Here is a 12173-nt window from a genome sequence, read left to right on the forward strand (position 1 = left end):
CGTCAGAAAGAGTGAAGCCACTTCTCTATACTATCCTGCTTTGGGAGGACAGGGCACAAAACAAATTCAAGCAATGTAGTCCCTCTATACACAGCCAAAAAAGGAATGTTTATACAAACCGCTCCTAAAATACACAGATGAGAGGAAGGTATTACCACTTTGACAAATTTTCAGAAAACAGTCTGTCTTACTCAAAAATTACAAGGAAAATGAAAGTTAAAAAACAACACCCAAAACCCCACGACTTTTAGGGAGTTTCTTCACCCCCAAACTGGTTTGGGTTTCAGTTCGAACCTCCACCAGCACCCAGCCTTGCAGCTCTTCTCTTTGCTTTAGGGGGAGGCCAGAGCAGGGCATCCAGAGCAGCAAAGGTTGCTCCAGCGACTCAGCCTATCCACAACTATGTCACAAGGCAAATGAATTTTAACTCCCAGGTGGAGATTTGTCTACATAAAACATTTTCCAAGTTTCAGTGAAAAAAATCAGACATTTTCTAAAGCCACTACTCTTAAAATGCATTCAGCAGTTTCTCTTACTAGCTCATAGCTTTGATGCTGACTAGCAGCTCTAGATGGATGTGAAGCTGCTCGAACGGCCATCGTGACTCTTGCAGCAGCCTGCAAAGGGAAAAACCAAGCAGCTTTTTGGGTTTTGAGAGCACCAATAAGATGAAGAGTTAAAAGCAATGAGTTCTGAGCTCAGAAGTGTACTAAAGCTTTGTCCAGATGCATTTCTGGCTGGGAAGGAGAGACGTGACAATATTAAATTACAGATTTACCTTTATGTCAGCTCTTCTACAAGCACAAGGGACAAAGACACAGAAATGAGTTGGATAAATTTTTCTCTTACAGTCAAGTACCCTCAATTTCAGGGCAGACGACAGAGAACAAGGCCAAGGCTTTAAGAAAAAAAGGAAACCTAAAGTTAAGCTTTGAATGCACAAATGCAAAACAGACCTTCTAAAAACACCTCTATCTACTCACCTGAAAACCAAGCAGTACTGCAAAGTACGCAATGCTTGTAACTCCGGCTGGCGGAGGAGGAACCCATCCCGATATCTGCCTGGAGCTGTGAAGCAACCCACATACCCCCTGCAAGTTACTGTCCCCAAAACCTACTCTGAAAGGTTCGGTAAAACACACTAATAGTGTTTCAGGTAGAGCTGCTCTAGCATACAGCCACTGGCTATGGTGTTTAATACAGCCTCTATCAGCCAGAACTAGCTATGTCCCCAGGATACTGCCCTTGTGGAGGATGGCATTTGTTGCAGTGGCTCACCGCTTACAAGAGTGTCTCTAAATCCAGCAGCCTTGTGGTCTCAGGTACCTCAAATCCCCACCCATCAGCCTCCAAGTTTTTTAACATTCAAAAGACAAAGCAAGCCGGTGCTGGGACCTCTGATCTTAAATACCTTTTGCATCTGAGCCTTACAGGCTTTCCTAGTCTTCATCCATGTTTTATTGTGGGTTTTAACTGTGAGAACATAAGTACTACACTTATTTCTTTAAAATGTACTAAAACATTTACAGTGGCTACAAAACACGTTCTCTCATTGGAATGGGTTTTTTTACAGTTTATTGTTAAATAAAGTTCATCTAAAATTTATTGGAGTATAATTCTTTAGCTGCATTTACTACATGTTTCATTGCCTTGGTCGGTATCCAACATCTTGGCAAATAATGTGAATAAAATATTAACACTGGTTATTGATTATACTTTAACTGATTCTGTCACCTGAGCAAACATTCTGCATTTCAGCAAAGGAAGGGAAAACAGCATCTCTTGGGAAGCAAGAAGATCTTTCCCCCATGTTTACTCCAAACCCCAGAGTTCTGCACACAAAACAGGAGACAGCACTGAAGTTTTTAATGTTTCTCTCTTCCCTAAGGAGCTGGAGTCTTTTAGAATACATAAGCCCCATGAAAAATGTCAGGCTGGGTAATTTATTTTCAGTTACAGTTTCTGTGTGTGTTTGAAAATGGTTTGCCAATTTAGTAAGTGGTACATACAGTCTCTCTGTCTCTCACACAGTTCAGCACTCGTTCAGCAATCTGCACAGCAAGTTAGATCTGCAAAGAAAGAATAAATACGTATCTTTTTCATCTCTTTGTACATTGCAAGCTCAACATTGACTATTCAAGTCCGACCAACCTGCCCGAGTTCTCAGAAGTGAGCAAGATGCTTCCAAAAATCTCCCAGCTCTGCTCATCTGCAGTCACTTTCCACATGCATGCCAGCCTTAAACTAGGCTAACCAGGGGCTTCAGGTCTAATGCACATGTCAGATCCTGCTGTTAAGAGGAGAAGCCATGCACATAGAGATGGCTTCTCTCCTCCCTCCAACAAAAGAGAGGGCACACTGCCCTCCAGGAACAGCCTCCTGGACCTTCACTGCAGTCTCCAGGCACTTCCCAGAAGCAAGCAGCCTCAGACCCCCTGCTGGGTATAGTGATAAATGAGTGACAAATAAACCAGTGCAACAGAATACATGAACTAACAGTAAATACAAACATTAGGATCTTACTTCCTACTGTTTAGAGGAGATCCATGCCTTCTCATAACCTAAATCTGCTAATACCATGGCAATTCCATCAGCAGAAAATTTAATCCTACATTTAACTAAATAAGAACTACACATAAAAGCCATTAGCCTTGTCCCTCCTTGCCATCCTCCTGTCCATGTCCCCCACTGCTCCCTTTGATGGACGTTTCTGTTGATCTCCCTGGGTTTCCTTCCCGTACCCAGGCATCTGGGCGCAGCCAACCATGTGTTTCCAAAAGCTGCTCTTGTGGCCTTGCTAGTTCTTCAATTTCTTTTTGCATGAAAAGCTCCACTGACAGCTGCTCGGTGCTCCAGATGGAGGTTTACAAATACAAAGTGGAACACAGAAATGCTCTGGGACCAGGGAAGGGGCAGGGGAAGGGAATGTGCTGACTGAGGAAATACGCCAGCACTGAACCATTCCCTACCACTCCCCCACTTCCTACACCCTAGACAGCCTGGATAATTAACTGCTCGCTACACTAACATCTTCATATTAGCAGAAAGCCCAGAGAACTAGAACAAACCGCAGAAATAGCAAAGATGCAATGTGAACAGTTTGCATTAAAGGAAGAAAAAAAAAAAAAAAAGAGCTTTTGACAAGCAAGAGCCCAGCTGTCCTTCTGCCACAAGTCCTGGGTTTAAGGCAGCAGAAACACGAAAACACAAGCTGGCCTCGCACCACTGGAGGAGGGAACGCAGCACACCAGGAGCCAGCCCAGTCCCCACCATCACCCAGCACCATTCACACAGAGGAGACAATAATGAGACTTTGTATTTCCCTCACCCATACACATACACTGCACGTGCCTTTATTTTCATGCAGGTTAGCCGCGTGCACAGCACAGCCACCGAGCACTGGCAGTGGCTACTAGGGCATCCACTGCTCCTCATCACCCCCCTCCAATTCATTACAAGGCTTACAGAAAACCTTTGGAAGTACATTTGTTTGAGTAGATAAAATTCAACTCAATCTTGGTAAGAAGAACAAAAAAAAACCAAGCAAAACCAGAAGGATGTAAGACCATGTTTCAGCATCAGCCTCTAGAGCTGCTTCCCTACTTCAAATAGTGAAGCCTTAAATCAAAGTGCATCAAAAATCATTCAGTCTTCTATAAATCTAAGATCCTTCGAAACAAATTTATTTTTATTAAAATCTACCAGGTCTCCAGTAGTGCGCCGTGATGCGCTGGCAGTAGCAAAAAGTTTGAGTGAATCACAGGACTCTTGGGATGGAGCGACAGCCCCTCTGCTTTTTAGCCCCCGCCACCCCCACTTGATGGGGTGTCCCAGGTCATTCCTCCCACCACCGCTGACCACCCCTGCACCTCCCCTCTCCCCAGCCAGAGAAAAGCAAACATCCTTCTCCCATACAGCCCCTTCCCAACACACAGCCCTGCATCCTCCCATCCCTATCAAGGCTGCAAGTGCAACAGTTTGGGGAGGCTGGGGGGTGCTGAGCAGAAGGGGAGGTGACAGACAAGAAAAATACAGAAACAAAGACCAAACGCAGGTTTCAGCATGCTCTTCCACTGTCATTAAAGAACTCTGATACAGGCCTGGGACTGCAACCTGTTAAGCCTCAACTCTGGGTAGTCAGCCATGATGTGAGCCAAGCACACAAGCTTGTTTCTGGACCACACAGTGTTTCTGGACCACACAGTGTTTCTGGAGAAGACTTGCATGTGGACGGAGCACGTCCAAGCTCAGATTGATGGCTCTAAGTCTTCCTGGGCCATGTTTCAGAGGCATGTGCATGAGCAAGCTCCAACCCATCATATTGCCATCTCAAAGGACGCTGGCTTGCTTTTAAATGCTCGTGAACCCAGAGGATCCCAAGATACAATACCCCAAGCTGCAACAAAAGCTCAATGTGGTGTGAGCATTTATGTGATGAAAACTGAAACGATCACCTATTGGAGTGTCCAATACTCTGTATTCAAACATTTGGCATCCAAAAGCTGAACAGACTGAAATTAAATGCCCCTCTCAAATAAAGGAGTAGATAACAAGAAATATACAGAAAGGAAAAAGCAAACAAACAGACAGACAAGTTCTCTTCTGGAATTAGATTTCATCTTTTACCTTTTTTTTTTTTTCCTAAGAAGAGAAACATTTCTAAAGCTTAAGCATTTCTCTCAACTTCTTGATCATTTACAAATCCCCAAAATGTCACCAAAGAAATGACGATTATTTGCCCAGTACTGCATGGAAAAGAACAAAGCTAACAATAAGAAAGCCCTGTATTCAGATCACACCTCTGTCATACGCCTTTTCTCCTCCAAGATGCTGAACACACTGCTGCCTAGAGATGGATATCAGTTAAAATGTCCTATTAATCAGGGTTTCACAAATCACCCAAATCCCATGGCAACATTCAGATGTCTTCTAGTGAATGTCCCTGAAAGAGGAAAGGCTTTCAGGGTCCTTCCAAGCACATAACCAAAGAAAGAGCTGGGGGCAGGCAGAAACCAACAAAAGAAAACAAGGAAACAAACAAAGAAAGAAAATAAGAAAGAAAAAAAAGAAAATAAGGTCTTTAAAAGATTTAAGATCAATAGTTTTAACTACCAGAATAACAGTGTGCAAACGATCAAACTTGCACCAAACAGACACACCACCCCTGAAACCACATCCTGAATTGGATAAGAAGCGGTTGTGTTCAGTGGTGCAAACCAGACATTGTGGCGTAGCAATGACTTTTAAGACACCTGAAATACCTCTGCATAGTCCAAAATAAATAAATCAATCAATCACAGGCTTGCATAAGTGAAAGAGACTTCAAAAGGTTTTGAAGCCCAACTCACAGTCTTCGAGCAGGTCCAACTCCTCTTCAGCCATCCCCAAGAGATATTTGCATAACCTGGTTTGTGCAGGGTCCAAGGATGGAGACTTCACAGCTCATCAGGCAACCTATTCCATTTCTCTGCCCTAGGCATTAAGAAATTTTTTCCTTCATATCTAATCAGAATCTCTGTGTTATGATTTACACACATTATTGTCCCATTCACTGAGGACATGGGGAAAAAAATAAAAATAAAATCCTTTCCTCCACAGAAAACTTCTCCATGTCCAGACTCACATACCTCAACTTAGTCTTTCTATTTTTAACATCAAGACCTTTAAAGACCTTCCATTCCAGACTTAACGATGATTTTAATTTTCCTCTTCTGGACTCTCCCCAATATCTCTCCTTTAATGTGATGCTCAAAAGTGCATGTAAATAAAGAGCAACTGTATTTTGCTGTATCAAACTTCTGTCTAGCCCAGCACCGTCTCCAAAAGTCGTCAACAGCAAATAGCTAGGAAGTAAGTTTAGGACTAGGCAAATACATAACAATACCTCACTGGAAGATACAACTTCCTAAACTCCAGTAATTTGCAGCTGAAGGACTTCTGTGACCAGATAATATTTTTCATACTTCTTGCTTAACAATTATTTTTTCCTTCATCAGTCTGTCCAGTAATTCCCCCTAGGTTCACCCATCTCGAGAACCAAGGAGCATGGAAAGAACAGTAAAAGAATGTTCCCTCCCACTCCAGTGCAATACCCCTCTTCATTCTCTCCTCTTCTAGTGCAAGGAGCCCTAGCCCAGTTAAACTTCCTTGCAGAGAAACCCTTTGACAACTCGGGTCACCATTGCTTCCCCTCCTGTGCCTTTTCAGCTCAACCACATCTTTGTTTTTGAGTTAGGACTGGGACCAGAACTGCACACGACATTCCAGGAACGGATGGAAATATGTTAATTTTCGTTTTCTTCTGCTTTCCTAACAATCCTTAGGATTCAGTTTACTATTTCTGACCACTCATATTGCCACAGAACTATAGTTATAACCCCAAGAGCTCATTCACGAGCCACGATAGTCAGATCAGAAAAAACACACGTAAAATTATGATTCTCCCTTCAGATAAATTTTGTTACTTTTATCTCCATCTAATTTTTCTGACATTTTACCACTCCGTACAAGGTTCCTCAGTGATCCTTTGCTCTTGCCCTTCACACATGCTCTACAGGATTTAGTCCCATCTCTCAATCTGGGCACCTCCCTACCCACTGCCTTTCCCGGGGCAGTCGTACACACGCTGCGCAGCACCGGCCATGGGCTCCACTGGTGACCGCTCCGCAAACCCAGCACGGCTGCCGCCTCTGCTCTTTGCTCGAGGGTAAGAGGAAAGACAGCCACATGGGCAGTTTATTTTTGTTGAGAATCTTTTCAGGACTTTACCAAATGCCATTTGTAAATGCAATTAAACCACATCAATCCAACCTCCCTCGCCCACATGCTCGCTGGTCCCTTAAAGATCTCCAACAGATTTTAGATTCATGATTCTTCCTGCAAAAACTGTGCCGTCTCTTCCCCAATAAATCACGTTTCATCACGCGCCCTCAATTCTGTTCTTCAGAACAGTTTCTACTCAGTTGTCTGGCACAGACACCAGGCCTACTGGTACCAACAGACATAATTACTCAGTGGATTATCATGTTTTTTGAGAAGTACAAGGTAGGGGGCATAAGATCTATAATAAACCTTACTGTCTCTCCGCTGGGCATGCTTGTGAGAGCCAAGATAATTTCCAGATGTCTCAGTATCGCAAGATACAAAGTTAGAGATAATGACCACTTTAGCTACCACTGTATCTTCTCTTTGACTAAAAAAATACTATAGAAGGAAAGATTTGATAAGCTTATTTCTCCGGGGAAAAGACTGAAGGGGGCAGAAACATACAATTGATAGAGGAGCCTGCATTCAGCAAGCATCCGGGGGGGGGGGGGGGGCAAAGACTACAGATAAAGCATCACATAAGCAGCAACACTATTTGAAGGAAAGGTTGATATAAAGAGGATCGATGGAGAGTCATCTGACCCCCAGAACTCCAAAAAATGCTGTCATGTAGCATTACAAAACAATTCAGTTCCAGGGCATGTAGAAGAGTGATAAACCATCCTTTTAACGACACACTAAGATGCACTCCATTTGTTTCCCACCATCATAAACTCATCTGACATTCACTGAATCTCACAAACACTGGAACTTGACCGACCGTCATTCAAATCCATTCAGTGCATCTATTTCAAAGTACACTGAAGAATTCATTGATTAATCTTTTTGGACTTCATTTCCACATTTAAGCAAAAATAATTACAGTGTGATTATTATATCATATTTAACATAATATTTAACAGCATATATACTGTTACATATAAAAGGAGCCAGAGCATATGTCGCTTTGGAAATTTTATTTTTAGAATTCAAGGCCTGAGTTGTCCTGCAACAGTCGTGTCCGTTTTGCCACAAAAGCAACGAAATCTGATGATGCCAGGGATTTGCGTAGTCCAGTAGCCCATCACTGACCTTGACTGACAGCAAGCGCCTAGAGAAGACTACAGTACTAAGGCAAATACATGGAGATACTTCCCCAGAATAATCCCCCAGTCTGTAGTGATTTGTACTCCCGCAACTTCCTAAGCTTGTGATTCATATCTGTATATTTAATAGTCTTTGACACATTCTTGGAAGATGAAATCCACCAAACAGATTTTGAATCCATGCACACTGCCTATATCCACAGTGCCCAGTGGAAGAAGTTCCATGCTCCGTACGAAGCAGCAGCTCCTTGTGCCTGTCCCTGTCTAACTGACCCTAACTAGTCCTTTGTCCTTACAGCGGAAGAGAGCGCGATTAGCTCTCCACACACTTTTTCCATGCCAGACACTTCTGAACTCTTGGGTAAATATCTCTTGACCTGAAAACCCACCACTTCTCTTTTCATTAGCTGATCTACTATCCTGTCTACCAACACCTCAACCTAAAACAAACAAACAAACAAACCCCCAAGCAAAACATCCCCTCTCCTGAGTTAACACAGACAAAAAACAGCGATACAGCATTTTTGTTACTGCTCCATCTGCCTCAACTGTTTCTTTCACTTTTTGTCCATCCACAGGTTTCATAGATTCCCTGGTATCCTTCTTTCCTCTTGATGCCTAAAATAAATGACTAGCTTTTATGCCTGCATCTTCATCATACCTTCTCCTTGTGCCTGCATATTAATATTCAAATTAATCTTCTATATCCACATCAACAACTCCTTTATTTGTGCCCCACCGCCTCCTCCGGGAGCTTCCCAGTGTCTCCCCATCCCTGTGTCAGCGAATCCCATGTACACTTCCTTCATATCACCTCCCTTCCTCCGCAGCCAGCCTCCCACAGCCAGTCTGTTCTTCCACCAAATCTTGCGCTTAGCCCCTTCTCTCACTTCGCAGGTTTCAAATCCTTCTTCTTCCTTCCCCCATCAGACATTTCAAAGACTAGTAACTCAGTGAAAGATGGCAAGCTCTGGCCTCTCCTACCCTCATTTCCCTGCAAATACTTATCTTTTACTTTTCTCGCTATAACCATTACTGATGCTTTCAACCTGCTGCCTCTGTCCCCTCCGGGGGCTGCCATGATTTCCTCCTCTTCTCGTCTCTCCTCTGCAACCTCTATCTTTGATGCCTTCCCTTCCAAAAGAATGCTTATTTTGTTTCAGCACGCTGCCTCTCCGGGACAGATGCCTACTTTGTGTTTGAAAGAGCATCCGGCATGCTGTGGGCATGAACAGACAGGCCCTGAAGATCTGACATTGAGACTGCAGCAAGGTTGGCACAGAGCAACAACAGGGAGGCGGCCCTAGGATGGGCCGTAGCAAGACAGCTGAAAAACACAGGATCTTAAAAGCCTCTAATGATCAAGAATGCCACTCAAAGGCTCACCTTCTCACACCAGGCAGCCTTTCGGTGAGTTACAAGCTCATGCAGTTGGTAACGGAGAGCTGTAAGATCTCTAGATAATCTGTCAATTTGTCCAGTCAGACTGTCGGCCCAGGGGCAGCTCGAGGTCGCCTTTGGCAGCCCGCTTTTCTCTGCATGAACGTCCAGGGACTTGCACATGTTTCCCTCTTCAGCCATATTGTCTAACACAGTTTCCTAAAGGAAAAACAATAAAATTTACTTTTCAGCAGGAGCTAAAATGGTTTCACACACACACATCATCCTGGTAATTCATAACTCGGAATTCACTGCTGCCATCTCAGTATACAGTTGCTTCATAATTTCAGAGTTATTTCAAGAGATAACCTCCTCAGTTCACTACAACACATTTCTAAATTAACAGAAAACTTATGTTGCTAACCTAGCTTATTTTAGAAAGCATGGCATACTGTGAGCTACCCTCGACTGCAGTAAAGCATAATAACTCCTATGGGACAGAGACTATCAGTACTGCAGCAGCTCTAGGTATGTCCCTTCCCCTGAAACTCTGAGGTTGGATGCACTTCTAGGGCTTTTTGCAACGAAGTGATGACCAGGATGGAGCAATGTGCTTACACCGCTCAGGAGAGCCCCATCTGCTATGCGGCACAGTAAGTTGGGACCCATGGGACCACTTGTGCCCATGTAAAACTCCACAAGTTTAGGAACCCCACGAGATCCCTGCTCCAGGCTGGTCAGCAGCTCTGTCAGCTCTGCTCGACCATGACCACCTAGCTGGTTCTATAATTAATTCCACACAGCTGCCTTTGGAGATAGCAACTGTTATTTGAAATACTCAAAAGAAAAACAAACCCAAATAACTTCAGAGTCCTTGAAATGCACGTACCTATACACCGTGGTGCACAGATTATGTAGAAACAGTTTTCAAGCCAGAGTAGCAAAGCATAACTAAAAAACCCAGGCCTCCTCACTCAAAGAGTATTAAATACTTATTTCCATATTGTTATCAAGAAGACATTAAATAGGAGAGGTCATAATCTCTTTTAAGGACATAATTTTTGCATTCAAAATTATCTTTAGAAATTGGAGTAGTAATTTGAAAACAGTAAGAGGAAATTCAGCAGTTCAGCAGCACCGTCTAGGGCAAAGAAAAACCAAATGCATCATTACTGGCTCAGCAGCAACACTGCTGGAAGATACATCAGAAAACCAAAAGTCACCAATGTCATACTGTTAAAGTCAAGTACCGTTTTAGAAAGTATAAAGTCCCCATGATAGAAGAGCGCTGACTGTAACACTGACATACGGGTGAGGCACCTGAATTTAAACACAGACAACTGGGAAAGTCCCATATGAGAGCAGCACCAACCATCAGAAGTTTGCATGAATGGCCTACAGCGAGACATGGAGAGAACCAGTTTTGTTTAGCCTAGAAACAAGGACTGAGAAGGCCATGACATGTTAACAGTCTTCACTTACATAGAAGATTGCTGTAAAGAGGATGGGAATCTTTCTTCCTTCCCCCCCCCTTTCTCTCTCTTCTCTGCAGGTAAGTTACAAACTCTGGCTTAATTCACAGCAAAAGATCTTTAGGCTTATACAAAAAAAAACTTTGCAAGATAGCTAAGAATGGCAAAAGACACCCTACAAAACCTCCTTTCTCAGTGAGCATTGGCATTGCTAATTGGCACAAAGCAGCACTGAAGCCAGCAGTTCATGCTGACCAAAGGCTCAGCTCATGACAATGCAGACATGTTCTGGGCACTGACAAACTAACAAACCACAGGGATATAAAACAAAGCTTTTTTGGTTTTGTTGGTGTTTTTGTTGGTTTGTTTTGTTTTGTTTTTAATTTGAAATTCATTAAATGATAGAATTTTAAAGTAACATCACTGCAGTCACTCCAGTTGCTGTAGTTAGGTGATGCTCTGTCATGCTCCTGCCCACAACCCTAGAAAGACCTGGCAGTAACGACGCAAGAATCACCCCATGCATCAGATCAGCAATGCAAAACATGGGCCAAGTGGAAAGAGAAAAGTACTGTATCCTCAAAGCACATCTCATTCCCATACATCCTACAGCATCTGGGAACAACCACCATCATCAGTGAAACAAAAGAAAAAGGCAAATTCACCATCCAGCCTATTGAACAATTTAAAAAGATGTGCTGGTCAGGTTTTCATAAGTATTTATTTAGGCCGTAACTCCAGGAAGCACACTAACGCTCACAATACTCCTCACACTGTTCAACATCTCAGAGGCAAACGTGGACACACTGAAATGCCGTAACACTTGCTGTTATATTTTGCTTATTTGGAGCCAGACTTATGCTTTCCAAATAACCGTAAGATGGTTGACATGTAAAGCAAAAGCCATTACAGAACCAATTTGAATGGCTCTGCATTGGAAGTACTCTTCAAGACAGGTGAGCTAATTTTACACTCCTTTGTCTTGCTTTTAGCATAGACCAAGGCATATGGGCAATTAACAGTCAGCTCACCGATTCTCAAAGTTCTGTAAACTCACACAGCTAATGTGTGCTATGAAGAATTATTTTCAGCAACTGTGAATGGGTGAAAGTTGTAGAAAGAAGTGAGATGGATGGCACCGTTTACACTCACTTGAGAAATCGTAAGATGCTCAGAGAAAGGCTTATTGATTTTCTTAGGATCATTCAACACAGTTCAAGGGGAAATCGGCAATTTCAACACACTATTTGGCCAGGAAAGATCGAGTTGTTTTATATATCAGCTGCTTGCAAATTTAGTTGTTCTCAAGTCTGCAATAAAGCTTAGGGGCCCTCTTCTGAAAAGCCATTTAATTTTAAGAAAATGTGCAATTGCTATGTTTAAAAAACATTAAAGAGATGAAGATCAGACT

General features: G+C 42.9%; 1 protein-coding gene across 1 annotated transcript in view; it reads right to left on the minus strand.

The window, feature by feature from the left end:
- TEDC1 (tubulin epsilon and delta complex 1) overlaps positions 1-12173 on the minus strand; it is a 74967-nt gene that overhangs the window by 12547 nt on the left and 50247 nt on the right. The window contains exon 7 of the mRNA XM_075422374.1: positions 9297-9509. Within this exon, the coding sequence (XP_075278489.1) occupies positions 9297-9509 (213 nt within the window). The remainder of the gene's footprint in view (positions 1-9296; positions 9510-12173) is intronic.

This window comes from Opisthocomus hoazin, chromosome 6 (assembly GCF_030867145.1).
Source record: "Opisthocomus hoazin isolate bOpiHoa1 chromosome 6, bOpiHoa1.hap1, whole genome shotgun sequence".
In the NCBI taxonomy this organism is placed as follows: Eukaryota; Metazoa; Chordata; class Aves; order Opisthocomiformes; family Opisthocomidae; genus Opisthocomus; species Opisthocomus hoazin.